Source organism: Thunnus maccoyii, chromosome 13 (assembly GCF_910596095.1).
Source record: "Thunnus maccoyii chromosome 13, fThuMac1.1, whole genome shotgun sequence".
Classification (NCBI taxonomy): domain Eukaryota; kingdom Metazoa; phylum Chordata; class Actinopteri; order Scombriformes; family Scombridae; genus Thunnus; species Thunnus maccoyii.
In genome coordinates, this window is record NC_056545.1 from 10,382,143 (window position 1) to 10,401,224 (window position 19,082).

General features: G+C 40.8%; 1 protein-coding gene across 2 annotated transcripts in view; it reads left to right on the forward strand.

Moving 5' to 3' along the window:
* The first annotated feature begins 309 nt into the window (after positions 1-309).
* The window catches only part of larp1 (La ribonucleoprotein 1, translational regulator), a 58,796-nt gene continuing 40,023 nt past the window's right edge, over positions 310-19,082 (forward strand). For both annotated transcript variants that reach the window (XM_042430693.1, XM_042430694.1), the window contains exon 1: positions 310-987. In XM_042430693.1, the coding sequence (XP_042286627.1) occupies positions 597-987 (391 nt within the window). In that variant the 5' untranslated portion in view covers positions 310-596. The remainder of the gene's footprint in view (positions 988-19,082) is intronic.

The following is a 19,082-nucleotide window of genomic DNA, read 5'->3' on the forward strand; positions in this document are numbered from 1 at the left end:
GATAAACTTTTAAATGTATTTTTGCACAAAATGAGTGTGTGGACACACTGTGGATTTTGGCCCCATCAAAGCACATTTTAAAGGGATCTTTTAATAGCCAGTATGAACAGGAGGAGTGATTACAGCGAGAAAACCTCTTTCAGTGTTCATTTGGGCACCTGGCTGTTGTTTTAAGACAGACTTGAAAAGCTGTGAACCTATCCTTTAAAAGGGTTTTACGACGGGGATGCACTTGAAAGCAGCACCGGCTTGCTTTGACTCAAAAGCGCGCTCCCGGCTTTACGTCGCTACACACTGTACGTGCGCGCACCCCTCTATCGCGTGGTGGGGATCATCCATATTGCTGCTAGTGGTGGAGATAAGGTTGTAATCCTGAGAGGCCCTCGGACACGTTTCTTTATTTTTATATATGTTTTAATCCAGCGCGGACTGCTCTGCGTCTTAGACCGAAGCTCTTTTGGTCTGGGAGCGACAGAGGAGCGGCACACGACGCGGAATAACTTCACGTTTCCTTGAATTGAAGGCGAATTCGGGCCGGGGAGGGGGGGGAGAGAGGACTGGTAATCCTGAGGGGGGAAGAAAGACGGTGGTGGGAAATGGCCACTCAGGTGGAGGCTCTCCTGCCCGGCAACCCGCTTGCCAAAGCGGAGGAGCACGGCAAAGTGATCCGCGGCGAGCCGGAGGAAGAGGAGGGCGGCCGGGGCGACGGGGCCAAGCGGCAGACGGGTGTCGCCGAGCAAGGGAGCAGCGACGGCGGCAGCCCTGGGCAGGGAGGGACCCCCGGCGACACGGCGGAGGAGCAGACCCCAAAACAGGCGACAGAGGGGAGCAAGGAGGGTTGTGACAGCGACGACAAGCAAAACGAGGAGGGTGTTAAAAGCAGCAGCAGAAAGGAGTTTACTGAAGCTCCCCCGCCCAAGGTGAACCCGTGGACAAGGAAAATGAATGCGGTGACCGTGGTCAGCGTGAATGGACAAGCACACCACGGTTTGTACCCTCCCTACATGTTTATTTTCTGGCTGTCAGTGTCCTGTTCTGTGTGTGTGTCCGTCCAGGTGTGGTCACACGGGATGACCGAGCAGCTGTCATCGGTATCATGTAGCATTTGTTGAACCAAAAGAGCCAAGTGAGTGCATAATAAACAAGCCCTCTTGTTGCTCCCCTGCAAGCTGGATATATTTGGAGTGAAAGCCTCCCCTTCCTCCTCCTCTAAGTGAAGGCTATTCCTGGAGTTCAGGGTGGCAAAGTGGATGTATAGGTGGATGATTGCACAAGGGATCACACCCTTAAATTAGTTAAAATGATCCTTCATCACACCTTTTTTTTGTTTTTATAACATTGAAAGGGCTGAATTGGCTCTTCTGCTTTAAGTGGTGATATTAACTTGACTTTCGGTCAATTTAAAGATGCAATTCTGGTGTGACTGTAGTTAGAGGCGTTATTAAGGGGAAGAAAATAGACATATGCTTGCTTGCTTGCTCTGCACGTTTATGGACACGTTGTGTTATCGTGCAGTGCTGGTGAACTTACTGTGCTTGTGTCATCACACCAGACAATCCGTGTGCATTTTAGAAGATGAGGTTTTGGTGTTTGTGGATGAATTTTTTTGGCTTTTTTGGGAGGGGGAGGGGGAGGGAGAGCATCCTCCTTTTTAAAGTTAGGAGAGTGACTTCATCACCGTGTCCTTCTAGCATGACACACTCCCCGCACTTGCCAAAGGTTTAAACCAGTGTTTACTACTGTTTATAGGCTTGTTTTTGAGACGTGTTTCGACGTACAGTCAGGCCAGACACTAATGTGACATCCGCCCTTGTCTCGCATTGCATCAATTAGCAGAAAAGCACCGAACAGCTTGGCCGGCTGTGTGGCTGCTCAGCCAGCTAACAATAGCGCACACAGACAGACTCCTTTTTGGCCTAGTCCGTCGTCAAAGCCCTTCCCATTCAGATGGCAAGTTAGCTTAGCCTCTGGGATGCTACCGTCCGCATCCAGACACCCTGTGAGAAACATGTCAGCTTTTTTTAGCCTTTCTAGGATCAATTCTCGACACCGAAACACGACCAAACACGAAACATCTGCTCGTTTTAATCTGTTAAAACGAGCAGGTTTGTTGTGAGACGTCACGTGTTCACTCCACGTGTTCCCCGAGAGAGAGAAAAGGCATGGCCGCTGCTAGCAGGCTAGCTACACCGGATCAAACTCAAGAGACCTGGGATAATTTCAGGTTGTCCCGTGGAAGACAGTCTGGTTGTTCCGCGGTTAATAACCCGGTTGTCACGTCGTGTATTTGTTGTCAGCTCAAACCCGGCGTCTGCCTGCTTATCCATCCAGCTAGTTAATGTTAGCATGGGAGCTAGCAGGCAGGCAGTGTGCAAGAGTCATCATGGCTCCTGCATGATCTCACACTGATCCACTAATTATGTTCTGTCATAAATAGAATAGAAAATACTTTACTGTCTACTTTTTGCATTCAAAAGGCAGAAATTTGTCTTTGACTTGAATGTGCTAAAATCTGCTATCAAGCGTTAATACATTAAAACATTATGTCATATCCAGATAAGACACATTAAAACACATTCACATAAAAACATGTCAAATACACATCTGACTCATCTCTAATTAAGGGGATGATTGCAACCAAAGCAAAGCCACAATAATCAATTGTGTGGTGTGAGACAACTGCTTGCTGTGTGAAGACAAGGTGGTTTCTTGTCTCTCAGCCATGTGTGTGTGTGTGTGTGTGTTTTTTGTCCTGTCTGTTTTACAGTTACACAGCCAGGTCATCATGAGTCTGTTCTGACAGCAGTCTGTCTGTATTTTGTGATGTCTTTTTGTTTGCCAGGCAGTTTGTTTGCTGTGCTGCAGCATGTGTAACTAACGCCCACATTCAGGGTACAGGTTGTACCCTGAATGTGGACCAGCCTGGGTGGATTTGGATGGATGTGCTCCTGAAGCTGTCAAATCAGCAAGTAACAATGGCTTGGAGCCAAAGGTTGAGATAACCAGGCAGTGCTGCTCTGTTTTCAAGTTGAATTCAAAGACGGATATTGGTTAAATGCTAATTGTAAGCTGGATAGTGAATTTGTGTGTTTAGAGTAGCAATTTCAAACTTTCTTTTTTTGCTTGTGACCCCATAATGCAACAAAATGTCTGCCTTGGACTCGTGGTCAAAAATCGTATGTCCATGACTTGTGAACAGTACAATCTAGGGCTGCAACTAACAGTTATTTTCATTATCGATTGATCTGTTTATTTTCTCATTTCATCTTGCTGTTTGATCTATAAAATGTCAGAAAATGGTGAAAAGTGTCGCTCACTGTCTCCCAAAACCAAAACTGACGTCCTCAAATGTCTTGTTTTGTCCTGACCAACAGTCAACAACAGTTTGAGTTTAATTTCATAGTTGGCAACTAATCAATTAATCATCTGATTGTTGCAGCTCTAGTTCAAACAAAGAGTGACTTTTCCTTCCTCTGATTGGATCAATTGAATAATTTGTAGATCCCCAAAGAACAAACACCCCAAAACTCACCTTTTGTTAAATATCTTGAAGCCAATGATGTTGGACAAATGGGACTGTATCTTGAGGAAATCTGCCAGATGTTGAGGTGCGAGTGTTGACTAAAGTGGAGCTGGAATGATTAGTCGTTGAATTGATAAGTCAATCGACAGAAAAAATAATCAGAAACTATTTTGATAATTGATTCATTGTTTCATTGTTTTTCAAGCAATAATAATGAAAAATACCAACCATTCTCTGGTTTCAGCTTCTCAAATGAGATTTCCTGCTTTTTGTTGTCATATATCGTAAACTAAAATCTTTTTTTTCTTTTGGTTGAACAAAACAATACTTTTAAAGATGTCTCTTTGGACTCGAGGAGGTTTTGATAGACACTTTTTTCACATTTCATAGATTGAATCATCAATCGATTAACTGAAAAGAGAATTGGTAGATTAATGAACAATTAAAGTAGTCGTTACTTGCAGCCCCAGACTAAAGTGTAGCAATTCTCAAATGTTTTACTCTTTCAGTGTTATTTCTTGAAGATTGTGGCATCTTTAGCAAAACTGAAAGACCTGTATTTCTTTTTAGTTTGTTCACTAACCGAAAAGTGAGAACCTTTTGTCTTTTTAATAAGTAGATTGTGCTCTAATCAGCCGTGTGTGTGTGTGTGTGTGTGTTTGTGTACTCCCTGTGTGTCCTTGAACAAGAACCAGGATAAAAGCAACAGCTGAAAGACTGGGAATGTATTTCCATGGCTCAGACAGCTTGATTTAGGGTCACAGTGTGGGAGTATGTTACTGTAATGTGTCTTTAATTTGTGGCAAGAGAAAGATTTGGATTCAGAATAAGCAGCGCATTTTCAGTCACCTCAGACTTGCCTCTACTTTTGTTGGGGATAAATAATTTTAGCTGACAGTGGTGGGCATGTCACCAGCTACAGTAGAGTACTGGAACTGGGTGGCTGAACCTGTCATTGTTGTTTTTTCCGCAAAGAGAAATACACAAACTTGAACATGACTCATAATGAAATACATACAATATGACAAAAACCTACTACACATGTATAATTAAAGTGAAACCTGGAGTACATCCAGCCATCACCATCCAACCTAGCCTTCAATGCTTAAACATCATTATCTTCACCACCCACGTCTTGTTATACGGACAAGTGATCATCAGCTGACTCATCATGAGCATTTAACAGTATGATGGAGTGAGAGATAAAAGAAAATTTCACCCCGTTAGACCTGGCCTTTGATACTCTGAATCTCCATCCAGAGGTTGGAGAGGACATTATCGGAAATTATTTGAATCACTTAAACTTTGTGATGCAGCCTGTTCTTGTCAGGAGATTACCAAACGCTGGTTAGGCTCGTTAGCTTCAGACAGTAGACTCATCAGTGTTTGGCTGCTAGTAATATTAGAAGTAAACATGGTTGTGATTTGTCTCATTTCAAGGGTGTGTGGCCGCATTCTTCATACTCTCACCAGAAACCACAATTGAGAATCTGGCAATGCAACAACAGTTTTCTATAGGCTGGTCTGCAGAAAGTACTGGCTACAGGCTTAAGGCTGCATTCAGACCAAATCCAGCACTAGGGTCGGGTAATCCTGCAGGTTGCATGTATGTGATTGGCCACTGCAGCATGACGTCGGGTTACGTTCTGGCAAAAGTTGATTCTGGTTCAACTTTTTGCTGGATGGCTGCTGCGTTTTTTTTTTTTTTTTTTTTTTTTTGCTGAGTCCTATTTGGTCCCCACCCCGCAGCGTAAACGCACTGCCCCCATTCAAATGAATGGGAAGATTGCCATTTTTCACGCATTGCTGTATTTAGTCTGAACGCGGCCTAAAGGTGACCTGTGTGGAGTTTTCTTGAAAACAAACAAAAGCTATATTTACATTTAGTGGTGCTCATTGAAAGTTTGAGGTCTAACAGATACATGTTGAATGCATTTCCTTCCTCAATATTACACAGTTACAGAGCTGCACATTGCTATTTTTCTTTCTGTGTTACTGCTACCGACAAACTGATCAGTGGATTCGCGTGACGCGGGCACCAGGAATGTGTATCACATCGCTTACGTGCTCGTGCACAGTGAAGAAACTCTGCAGGATACCTTTTTTTTTAATGTGTGGTCACATCAGATTTCACTCAGAACAAGACATTTGCTTTTGGTTTCGAGTTGACCCCGCTTTCTTCAATTTGTGCCCAGTTCAGTCAGTTATAGTTAACTCTGACTAACAAAATCGTGAGGCTCTCCAAAGTCCTGCCAGTTAGAGAGATGAGATGAGACTGACTTCCCCCTTCAGGAAATGCTGATTGGTTATAGGACCGCACAGTGATTAATACAAGCAGCAGAGGTGGATGCTACTTAACGTCAGTGTCTTTGACAGAGGTTAATAACAGTGAAGTGTTTCATAAGTTGTGTCATTTACAAATTTATGGACTGTTGTTAACTTGCTATCCATGCTAGCCCCTTGCAGTTTATGCTTACAGCCTTACCCATGCTATTTTATGTCCTGCCTGTTTTTCACCACACCACACATTAAATTTCACCAGTTCAATCTGGTCTGACAGCACTATTACTGAGGCAGCTCTGACTCTAAGGTTGTTTTTTTTTTAAGTTTTTGGTTTTTTGTGGACATTTTCACCTCTACTGGACAGTTTAGTATAGAGGCAGACAGGAAACCAGGGGGTGAGAAAGTATGACATGCATCTTAAGTCGCTCACTGGAATGGAGCCATGGACGTTTGCGGTTGTGTGGTATGCTCCATAAGCATTTGGCTACCAGGCTACCTCTGACTGTAGCGTTGAAGCTCGTCTGACATTTACATTTCAGGCATTTAGCTGACTCACTACTCCTGTTTGTGCAGCAGCGTGTTCAATGCGTCTGCAGTATGCTGTTTTGTATATTTTTCTGAATGTTGGATTTGCTAAAGATATGCCAACAAATGCAAAGTGGGGCAGTTGAACAGAAACAGGGAGTCAGTTGGACAGGTGTGAAAGAATTCATTTCTCTGATCAGATACAACCAAGATCATTTTTTTATTGTTTTGACTGTCTTGTTAATGTGTTTAAGTAAAGTTAAACTGGTTTCACAGCTTTCCAGTACATTTCACACGTGTATGGTCCAGAAAGACAAATCAGCTCAGTTCCTCTGAACACTTTTAATGTCCTGATTCATCATTGTATGTCAGCCCCTGAGGGAGTTTATGGTGAATTAGTGCTAAATGTTGGCAGTGGTGTCACCAACCTCCTTCTGATGTGTCACCACAGAACAAGAGTACTATTGTCTTATTATGAACATACCCTCTCTACTTAAAGTTTCTTCCAAGTTCTTAAACATTTGCAGTTTCTGGTGGGCAGCGAAATCCAATTTGCTGCAAACGAGAACATACAGAGTAAACATCTTCCAATTAATCAGACAGTCCGGTACAAAACATGAACTCTAACTGCCAACAAAATGCAGCCACTTTGGCTGGTAAACTGGTTAGTTTCAGGCCTGGTTGTGGCACCTGTTGCTGTTAACAGACAGTAAAGTTGTGGCCAATAATTTTGATGAGGAGCCCTGAAATGTTTCATTCCTCTTCTTTTTTTAAATTTTGATTGTTATGCATGAGGGCAGCCGGCCTTTGTCTGATTCTGCTGAGACAAGAACATTATGTAATCATATACACAGTTTTCAATTTGAGGTATCAGAAATTGATACCCTCTATTTTAAGTCATTTTTTTCCCCTCTTAGGATCAGGAGCTGTTGTGAGGAATGCAATCTGCTTTTTTTTGTAGATCAGGTGTGCTCTTTTGATCAAGGAATCAGGACTGACCAGCCCGGCTCGATTCATTAGCATTCCTTTAGCATATGCAGGAACCTTATTTAACACTTGCAAATGCAGCTCTGTTTGTTCCAAACTTTGGTTAGAATGGGACTGTTGAATGAAAGCCTCCTTCTCTTTGCACCTTTATATAACTTTGCAAATTAATACAGGAGCTTTCGGTCTGTGAAGGGTCATCTCAAACTTCAAATTGATTAATGAAAATCAGTAACACCCAGCCGCGGGGGGTTATACATGCGGCTCTTTTTTTGCCAGCTCTGAATTAAGTTGTGAATTTGAAGGACTCTGAAGTGTGTGTGAGATGTTTTGAAGCTGCTTGGCATTCCTGCAGCACAGTTTCACAGAGTCGGGGGTTGCAGTTTCAAAATTAGCATGGACACCTGACTAGTCTTCCCCATTTGTCCCTGCCTTGTGAATCTTGTCCTCTTTGTTTCGGGCCGTGAAGAGGCAGACCCCCACCTTCTGTCATCAGACACCCCGGGGCTGTTGGCAGTCGGGTTTTTACGAGGTGTTGGGACCCGACAAAGGTCATGAACCTGGAAGGAGTGCTGATGCGTAAATGGGTAAAGTGGGTCTACAGTTGCAGGACTGACTGCTGCTTCTGAATGGGTGCTCACTTTGTTCATCCGAGCTCAGCTGATTGGTCGGCCTGTGGGAATGAGGTGTCTTCCTGTTTGGAGGTTAAGGCGAAAACTGATGCCTTTTGTTTGACCCACACCTTTTATAAACCAGATAAATGCTCCCACTCTTGCTACTGGTCCAATAGATCATGTTATTAAGTGTCTCTTTTCATTTTTGAGACATCCAACTCTTAAACCTCATTCTCAGTAATATAATGTAGCACAATTAGAGCTGCTACGATTGGTCGATCAACCAATTTTGATAATCTAATTTTAATAAAAGCTGTTTTGATAGTTGATTCATTTTTTTTGAGTCATTTTTCAAAGAAAAACAATGAATATTTTCTGGTTTAGTCTTCTATGACAATAAACTAAATATCTTTGAATTTTGGACTGTTGGTCTGGACAAAAGAAGACATTTGAGGTCTGCAGGCTTTGGGCTAATTGAGAAAATGCAGCACAGCAGCAGAAGCAGTACGAATTCATAATGTGCAGTCAAACAAAATCCAAACCCACAGATCTTTATTTTAACTTTATTTATTTCTCATGGAGATCCAAAGTGAATTTTGCAGAAATGTGCTTAAAATAGGCTAATGCACAAGGCATCTGTCCATTTGATGTGATAGTGCAGCCATAAAAAAAAAAAAAATAACCTGGCGTCTTGGGTTTTAATATTTCACTCTCTGTTATTGTCAAAACCAAAACACACGTTAGTTTTACAGCAGTTACAGGATGTGTAAATGTTCATCATAGTCACATTAACAAGTGCACAGGTGTGAATTATACCCACAAATTACTTTTGTGCTTGCTAGTGTTTGACTTGAAGCTTTATACTGGTATCAAAGTTGAGAACGTCAGAGCAGATTAAACGGGGGGGTGGGTGGGAGGGTGTAGCAGCCTGAATTCTGTGGTATTTACTCTACTCCACCTTTAGCGCTACACATAACACACCCACTCGTCACGCACACACACACTCACTATGTCAGCTGTTTAAGATGAGCTCTTGTCTTAAAGTCTTCCAGCTCAAACCGCTTTATCTATCTCAGGGTCGTGTCTGGACTCGGCGATAGTGGTCCATCCCTCCGTGCAGAATCGGCAGGGTGTGGACCGTTCAGGGTTGCATCAAGAGTGTGTGAAGATGATGGTGTGACTGAGCTCCTGTAGCCAAAAGCGGGAGTTCAGTTTAGTTAGTGTCCGTGTTTGTAAAGCAGACAGAAAACTCCAAACAAAAGTATTTGGGGCGTTGGCTCGCTGCGACTCGGGGTTTGTTGCACTCTGAATGGAGTAACAGGCGATTCATTGTCAACCAGAAATAAAAAGGCTCCAGCTTGTTGAACAGGTGCATTGTTAGGAATATACAACAACCCTGATTATAAGACGACCCCCTCCTTTTTCCAAAAAAAAAAACAAAAAAACCCCAGCATTTTTGTTTTGCACATTTTGATCTGAACGATAAATTTATATCCTGAGGAAACGTTCTATCAGTCGTAGTCATGACAGCAGTAAATATCTTGAATCATTAACATTAGACAGTTGTCATATCAAGCAGCTGTTCAGTCAAAACTCACAGCAACACACTGCAGCTGAAATTAGCTTCATGCAACCTGCAGAAAAGCATCAGATTTAGGAATTTTAGGAATTTTGGGTGCAGAGCCGAACAGTTTTGAGTTCAACATCAAGGCCTGAGACGTCAGGTGAGATTCGTTAAAGTCTGTGTCATGCTTTCCTTTTGTGACCTCTGCTTATTATGTTTATGTTTTCTGCGGCTTATTGTACGCAGGGAGACGCCTCCCGGCCCTCTGCTGTCTGAGCTTTTTACTCTGCAAGAGATGATGTCACCACACTAATCATGTGACGCCGGGGAGAGTCTTTGACGTGTGGGTGTGTGTGTGTGTGTGGGGCATGCAGGCAGGCGGTGTGCGCTCTGACTGTTGTTTCCTCCATATTTGGTTCTTGCAGACCGGCTTCCCTCCTCTGTCGTCACTCTGCTCTGCTGTGCATGTAAGACCATCAGACTGCATGTGGCCAGTAGATATTAAAGGTTGATAAAGTTTCACACTGATTAAATGTTACTTCAGATTTTAACTGTGAGAAATGACATTTTAAAGTGATTTTAAGGTGATATTCACATTCTTATTCCAGTTCCTGCTCCTGTAATGAGCACTTAAAGAATAAGACATGTTGGCGGTCTTCAGTGCCTTTTTGGGAACTGTGTTGAGTCTCAAATCCAGCGTTAAAAGACTTGCCAGTATTTTTTTTTTTTATTCAGGGAGAAATTGAAATCCATCTTGAGATTTAACAAGTTTATAACAAGGATTTTCTCTGCTAGACGCTAGCTGCTGTGGGTGTTTGTGCTGCTTTTCTCCAACATAACTTTCCACGGTAATTGGGAAATCCCAGAATCCAACTTTTGAATCAAATAAGTAAATCTTTCAAATACGATGTAACCTCAGAATGATGATACAACGCATGTGGGAGTAGAAAAAACCTACTTTCCATAGCCAACAAAAAGTCCCAGCATCTGGCCGAGGACTGGGACGGTTTCCCAAAACTACCACTGTGTTTATCTAAGACTGCAGAGCCGACGTGGCACAAGGTTTATTTATAGGTTTCACCAGCGATACCCCGTGGGCTTTGGAGCAGGTATTGTCACTTGTGTGTGCTGCAGCACCCATGGGAATTTGTCTTTGGGCTCCACCTGAGGTGGTGTGTGTTTGGTTGTGTGTTTCTGAAAAGAGGAGGACTGTGTCTGGTGCAATTAGAGATAATAGTAAGTGGAAAGAAAGGGAGGCTGTCCAATGGTGGAGACATTGGACAGTGATACAAAGTTTATGTAAAAGTTGCAGTAATTTACCCTTAAAATCTCTGCGGCTGCTGTTTTTGTTTTAATCAGTAAAGTGTTTTGAATTCATAAAACAATCAGATACAGAGCCCTACACAGCTGAATTAATTGAACTCACAATATTGGAGAAACAGCAGGAGAGATGATGTGAACTGGCGGGGGTTGGTGATAGTTAATGTTAATGGTTGCCTCTGGCAGTCTGGCGTGCACAGCAGGCTGCAACAACTGACTCCTGAGTGCTGTGAAGAAAGACGTCGGGGATAAACGCAGCGGACAGACAAAGTGAAATGTGAATGAATTGTAAGGAGAGGAGAGAGGGTGACGGTGGACTCGAGAGAGAGAGGGAGAGGAGTCACTACATGCTAATGTGTGTTGGGTGAAGTGATGATGAGGGGAAAAGCAGTTAATGGATGAATGCAGTGTTATGTTATATGAGTCAGTCTTGTAAGCTCCTGAGTCACTGTTATGTTAATTATATACTGTTATGATGTTGGATGTCTTTGCTAAACATGGTCAAAGTTACAAAACTTGAGGTTAATGTATGTAGAGCTGCTCCCTGCAAGTCAAAATCCAGGGCTTCAACCCACTTTTCCACAAAGATGCCCACAAGCAGCAGCAGTCTGTTATGTAGCCTTTGTTGCTAAGGTTTTTCCATATTTTGTTCATGTTGTCCACTTGCAAATTTCTGATTGGATTCAGTTCAGTTCTATTTATATAGCGCCAAATCATAACAAAAGTTATCTCAGGGCACTTTTCACATAGAGCAGGTCAACACTGTACTTGAGAAGTTGACATTTCCAGTAAAGACTGAAGACAAAGTAGTGAAAACTTACCACTATATGATTTGTTTCATGGTTTGTTGATGGAACCTCCTGAGTGGCTTGAAGTCTGCCGTGATGTAGCTTCTGGCAGTGGACCAATCAGAACAGAGTGGGCTCATCGGGGGCCTTAAAGAGACAGGAGCTAAAACAGCCTGTTTCAGACAGAAGCTGAACTGAGGGGCTGCGTAAAGGGCCAGTGTAAGATAAACAAGGAGTTTTTTGAACTGAAAATCATGCAAAGACCTTCCAGTAGAGCCCCAGAACAAAAATGTAGACCTGGAAATGTGCATGATATGTCCTCTTTAAAGTCAGCAGTTTTACAAGGTCTGTAACATTTCCAGGACTTTCAGCTGTTTGCATTTGGTCCGGTTTGGTCCAAAACATGTTTAGCCTAGTTTAGCATAAAGACAGGAAGTAGGGGTCAACAGTTAGCTTAGCTCTTAGCCACTCTAGTCAAACATGCCCTTCAAAAATGGACTTTACATGTAGCTGTAAATACAAAATGAGACCTTGTGATTCATAAAGTGGTTAGCGTCCACTAACTGTCAACAGTGGGACCTGGTGGCTACATGCTACATCTCAGAAGTCCGGTCCACATAGCTTTTGGACATTTAACTTACGCAAAAAAACAAACAAACAAAAAAACCCTGGTAATTCTTAGATATATATGAGGCTAGGCTAGCCTTTTGGCTAATAAAATAAATTATATAAATAAAAGCTGTCGAAAACATATTTATTTCCTGGTTTGATTGACATTGACTAGCAATCTTTTGCTAAGCTAGGTTCAACACATCAGACAGCCCTCTACTGAATACACAGATTAAATTGATATCTGTCTTGTCAGCTAACTCCTGGGAAGAATATAAGCAGGTGTATTTCCTAAAATGTGTTGAAGTGTTCCTACAAAAAGTTCAGTATTCACTTCTTTGCCCCCCTCACTTTATAAGCTGGCTGTTCTTTTATCATCTGATCTTGTCATCGCTTGTTTGGTGAAGCAAACACAACACACCTCAAAATGTTGTGTTAGGACCATGTTTGTTATGTACACCGCTGTTGTGTCTGTGTGACAGATTGTATTTCAGGTACAGTTGATCCATCTCAATCCTGCTGTTTGTTTTGTTTATTCAAAATTACTCGGGAGTGACACAGTTGCAGGTCAAACAAGAAGGTCACATTTGTTGGTGACTGGTGAACTGCAGCAAGTGTGGGGAAACTGTGTGTATTTTTTGACTTTTTTTGAAAGTTTAATTTAGAGCTGAATCATGTTCTCTTGCAGTTTTTAGGGAAATCTCTGGTGATGTTTCAGGTGGTTGTATACCTTCGTAGCGTTACCCTGCAAAGCTTCAAATATGAAAAACAATTTTGATTTCATATGAGTGTTTGTGTCAGAAGGATTAATGAATTATCTTCCTTGATTCTGATTAATTTTGTTCTCATTTGCTGATGAAATTAAGGGATAAATTAGGAGCACTTGGTTTGATTAAACTGATCTTGCTATTGCAAATACAGCGAAATCATCAGCAATCCTGTCTCCGTTTGTCTTCGCTTATTTTTTTCTCCTTTGTGTGTTTTTATTATTCTGCCATCTGTCTTTAACACACACACACCTGACCCGACCTTGAGTTTTAGAGAGTATAACACTTTTATCAGCGCTCTTGTACAGTTGAGCACATAATGCTTAGATAACACCCAGCCCTCTCTCCCACCTGTCGAGTCAGACTGTTCTCAAGGTGCTTTCACGCTTGCAGTGCCGTTTTTTGAGCAAATAAAAAAAACTCATGAAATGAAGATCTGGAGAGAAAATTTGTGATTTGGTTTGAGATGTAATTTACTTTGTCATTTATTGATGTGCAATTGTGATGTTAGAATTTTGTCATCTCTGTAAAATAACTCGATTGGCTGTTTTTCTATTTATCAGGATGAAATCGGTGAATTTTCAGTTTCTTGGTCAGAGACTTGTTTGATTCTGGTGAGAATAACATCTGACTCCAAACTTCAATTAATAAGGAAATTCGTATTTCATGTCCTAGTATTCATTATTAAAACTGATCAGGGCTTTTTTAAAGTTTGAATTAATTAGCGCAGCAAAAATTCGACAATTAGATCGAAAGACAATTGGATCATCATTTTGATAATCGATTAAAGGTTTCAGTCATTTTTCAAGCAAAAATGCTAAGTGCTCTTTGCTTCCAGATTCTCAAATGTGACAATTTTCTGTTTTCCTTTGTGATATATGACAGTAAATTGAATATCTTAAGGTTTTGGACTGTTTGTCAGACAAAAGTGATAAATTGAAGATATCGCCACGGCCTCTGAGAAACCGTGATTGCTTTTTTTTTTCACTATAACAGTTGCAGCCCGTGGATAAATTCACTACACATGTTATAGCAGTCTGGAAGTTTGGGTTTGACCAGTTGCTACTCCAGTATATCCTGGATCATCAGGAAGTTGAACCCAGGGACCAGGGACTTTTTCGGGGAGCAGGAGTGACGTCCCAGTAACCGAAGCAAAAACTAGGCTCTTAGTTCCTGTAAGGCATTAAAACCCTAAAGAAACAGACGTGTAGAAAAGAGCGTCTTGTCTGGATTCACTGCTGACAGTGTGACTGCCTGAGGAAGAGCGGCTTATAGTTCGGCAGACGCCCTGGCCCTGGGACTCTCCTCTGACCTTAAACTATCATCTGATATCACCTGATATGCGGTGAACACTGAGCAGCCCTGTGAGCAACTCTTGACTGATGCCCACATGCCTGTAGTAGAAGGATCGTAGCGCCCCTGCTCAGCTGATCAGGAGGACGCGGCTGAGCTCGACAAACGTGCTGTTTTCAATGAATAGCCACAGTCTGTCCACTCGTTTTAGCGGATAATAAACAACAAAATTCAATTTCAAGCCAGATACAGTTTTAGGAAAAAGGAAACAAGTCAGGTTTGATGCACAAAGTTCTGTATTAGTTTCCCCGAATGCCTGAAGTGGTTTTAAAGGATCTGTCGCCAGGTTAGTGAGCAGACTTTATTTGGTAACTAGTTGATTAATAAATGTACACAACAGTATATGCTGCCAATTAATTCATTATCTATTAATGTCAGAAAAAAGCTTTTGTTTTTATATTATTTCTGTTTACAAAACTCATTATCGATTAATCTGCTGATATTTTCTCAATCGTTTTATCTATAAATGTCAGAAAATACTCAAATTATAGTAAAGTTATAATTTTTTAGAGCCCATGATGACGTCTTCAAATGTTTTGTGTGATAAATAGTCCAAAATCCAAAGATATTTTTTATAGTTTACTATCATGTTTGATACAGAAAAGCTGCAACCAGGAAATGTTTGGTGTTTCTGCTTAAAAAAATGACAAACTTATAATTATTAACTTATTTGATTATCAAAATAGTGGCCGATTAATTTTCTGTGGATGAACCGATTGTTCCAGCTCTGCACTTACACTCTCTACACAGTAAAATGCAGATTTTACTGTTAAAATGAATGCAGTATATGATGAAAAAGTGTTACTGCTGCATTCATGTGAGGAGACTCTTCTCAAGTCATATGAACATAATATAGAAACATTTTCCTCCTGAGAGTCACTCTAAAGCAGTTTGAGAGCTGGAGTCCTGAGTCATGGTGACGAGGCATTGAGACTCCTGAGGAAGTGTTTCATCAGTTGTCCCACTTCCTGTGATAAGCATTAAAAAAAAAAAAAAAAAAGAAAGAAAAGCTTCAGAGGAAATCCTGCAGTGATACTGACCAGAAAGTGCGTTTTAACACTTTGCTGGAAAGATCTGATGGTCTCATGTAAATCTGCATCCAGTGTTTGTCTCTGCCTCTAAAACATGCTCTGTCATGCACAGTAAGCAGTGTGACTTTTTTTTTTGAAAGAGATCAACTTTCAGGCTACTGTTGCTCACACATTGAGTTCATACTAAGCAGATAAGAGCGGATAAATACTTGAGGAATTCACGCTGATTCCTTGACTTAGTTTAGCACAAAGTTGTTGCCCAGTTTCTAGAGCAAGCTGCTGAAAGGGGACAAGGAGTTTTTGTATGAAATGTACACACTGTACACTGATGTTAACAAATGCCTGATTAGCTCTCGCCTGTAATGCATAAGTTACTGGATGTATATCTCTGCCATGGAGGTTATTTTCTCTTTCATGTTTGTTTGTTAATGAGGACATATCATGCTATGTGGTTTTTCTGTTATTTACTGTTTTAATGCTGGATATCCATATTAAACATGGTTCCAAAACATGAGGTGAATGTATGTAAATGCTTCCTGAAAGTCAAAAGCCAGGGCTTCAACCTGCTGTGAACGCTTCCTTTACATTGTTACCTCTACTTCCTCCTCGTGATGATGTCAGATTGTTCGCTAAAGGTTTTTCCACGGGTTGTTCACGTCGTCCGTTTGCGTACTTCGGCTTGAACATGCACAGATGTGTTTGGGAAGTTTCCATTTCGAGCAAAGAATGAGGAAAAAGAAATCCTACTACTACTACTTGTTCATGTAGCCTCCCGAGCCGGAGGAAGTCTCAGGCAGGAAGAGACAGGAGCTGAAACGGCCTGTTTCAGACAGAGGCTGAACTGAGGGGCTGCATAAAACGCCAGATAAGATAAATAAAGAGGTTTTTTTTAAACTGTTAATCATGCAAAGATATTCCAGTACAGCCCCAGAATAAAAATATAGATCTGGAAATGTGCTTAATACGCCCCCTTTAACTGAATGAAAAATCATAAAAATAACGGAGGCGGGTGGACCGAACACAAGCCAAAGAACAAATGGCCAGTTTTTTGCTACAAATCCTGTTTTTATTTTAAGGGATTTTATTAAATTGGTAATTTTTTGAACATTTTTGCAGTTTTTGTGAACTGTTGCTCTTATTAACAAAGAAAATCAGGCCATAGTTCTCCATTATTTTATGTATTTTGATGCACATGTTGGAGATATTGTTGAGTATTGTACAGGTTCTGTCCTGTGGAGAACTTGTTGCTGGTTTGTTGTTAGTGAAACAAACCTTTTTTTTAAACACTGATGTACACTGATGTGATTCATATTCCTCTACAGGATTTTAACTGATAGACAGTCACCTATCCAGACGAGTTTATATTTATCTTAATCTAGCAGCTGATGTTTGGAATTAAAGTGAATGTTTGGGACTTTAAACAGGATCCTCATTCTGGGTTGAATCAGACTGACAATGTCTTTAATTTCAGTTTACTTCAGTTTGAGAAATCCTCGTGTTCCCGTCCGTCATTACTAATTTTTTTTTTTTTTTTTTGGGCGGCTTCACGTGATGTCATCAGCCACGATTAGGATAAGCAGCAGACTGTTGAAGCAACATTATGCCTGTTGAATGTGAGATGTTGATTTACTACCGAAACAGCAGTTCTCCCCCATCACCCTCTGGATTTAAGAAGCTTTTATTTAACAGCAAAATGTAGGCATGTTTAGAAGTTAAGCTGCCAGCTTCACAAAGCAAACGTTCCTGTGTTGAATTAGCTCACAGCGGCTTGTTTATGAAAATATCGTGTTGACCGACGACACACAGAGACAACTGCTCATGCTATAGATAAAGAGACATTTCTTCAAATCTACCTTTCTGGACTGACTGAAAGGCAAAATTTAATGCAAATTAGATTTAATGCACCACTTCATTGATTCTAATCATTCTATTACCTGTTAATATGACTCAGGCTGACTTTATAGACTGTTTTTGACTCATGTTCATAGCTGCAGGGAGCCTAAATCTGCAACCTCGCTGCTCCGCTGTCACTGGAGAAAATCTATAAATAAGTTATAAATGAAGAAGTACAGTATGCATTTGTTTAAAGAAAGCATAAGGTACAAACATTTAACTGTTGCTGTCTTTCTTAGCTGCTGTTTTGTTACATATTGTCTCGATTCCTTTCTGTTATTGTTACTACGGCATCATCTGAGGAACCGACATCTTGCTTTTTTCAGGTTTATGGTGTGTTTAGTGCTTCGGGGAAGACGCTGTGGTCTTGTCAAATGATTATGATACTGTATTATCCAATTTAATGTTGAACAAACGTGTTAGTGGTGATAAAAGACACCACACCCTCGACCCATTGTGGGCTCAGGTTGCACGATCGTTGTCGGATTTGATTTCCTGTTTGATTCTTCTTCGCACCTCATACTGTGTACCATCGAACAGAGGATAAATTTCCCTCGAAATCATGTTTAGGCCACAAAGAGTCGGTTGTCCGCCGGAGGAGGACACATGGCTGTGACACAGTTTAGCAGACGAAATGAAACAAAGGTCATGATTGTAGCACCAGAAGCTGTCGGATCTCTTACACCATCTCTCAAAATCATGACTCCAAACTAAATAAACAGTTAAAGTTTAAAGTTCACACAATGTTTCAATATAAGAAAACACCCCATTTCACATTTCAGGGACATGAGACTACAGCTGCAACTGATAAATATTTTCATAATTCATTTTCATATTAATTAAACTTTGTTTAAAAGTTGTTTTTTTTGAAGGAAAAATGCCAAATATTTGCTGGTTGCAGCTTCTCAAATGTGAGGATTTGAAACTTATATGTGTCGTACATGATAGTAAACTGAATATCTTTGGTTTTGGATTGTTGATCAGACAAATAAGACATTTGAAGACATCAACCTTTGGCTCTGAGACAGTATAACGGACATTTTTCACTGTTTTCTGACAATTTATAGACTTAAATGGTTCATTGAGAAAATAATCTGTTAAACATTTGGTGTATAACATCAGAAAACAGTTAGAAATCCAAGGTGATATCTTCAAATGTCTTGTTTTGTCAGACCAACAGTCAAAAACTACAAAATAAAGAATTTACTATAATGTTAAATAGGAGCAAATTTTAACATTTCAGAAGCTTAAACAAGTGGAGGATTAATTGTCATTTTTTTTAGGTTTTTAAAAATATGAATATTTCAATATTAAAATTCAATTTCTGGTCAGTAGACTGTTGTTTTAGCAAGTGAAAGAGTCTGTATCCATTCTAGCATGTTTTTGCTTTGGGCGTATTTTTGTTCTTTTTCAAACACGTCTAAAATTACAACAAAAACTGAGATTCAAGACCAACCAGGATTAGAAGAGCAGCTGTCAGTGGGAGGAAAGCTCTCCTGCTGCTGTTAAGGTGACAGTTTGTGTCTCGTTAGGTTTTAATCAGTGATTCTGTGTACATTTCTACATCGGGACTGTACTGTGCATGTATGTGAAGGGGGGGGGGGTTTACTCCCGCTTTAGAGCCTTATTTTCCGTACTCTTGTACAATGCTTCTTTTTTTCCTTCCTGACCTTTTGTGTGATTGTACAGTCATGCTCTCCGAAAACGTGACCTCCGGTCGGTCACAGTTTTTGCCTGAAGGGATTGTAAGTCTGTAAGTAAGAGCAACAATACAGTATAGATGCTGAATTTGCACTAATCTCCACACGTGGTCTTTTCATTACGCTCA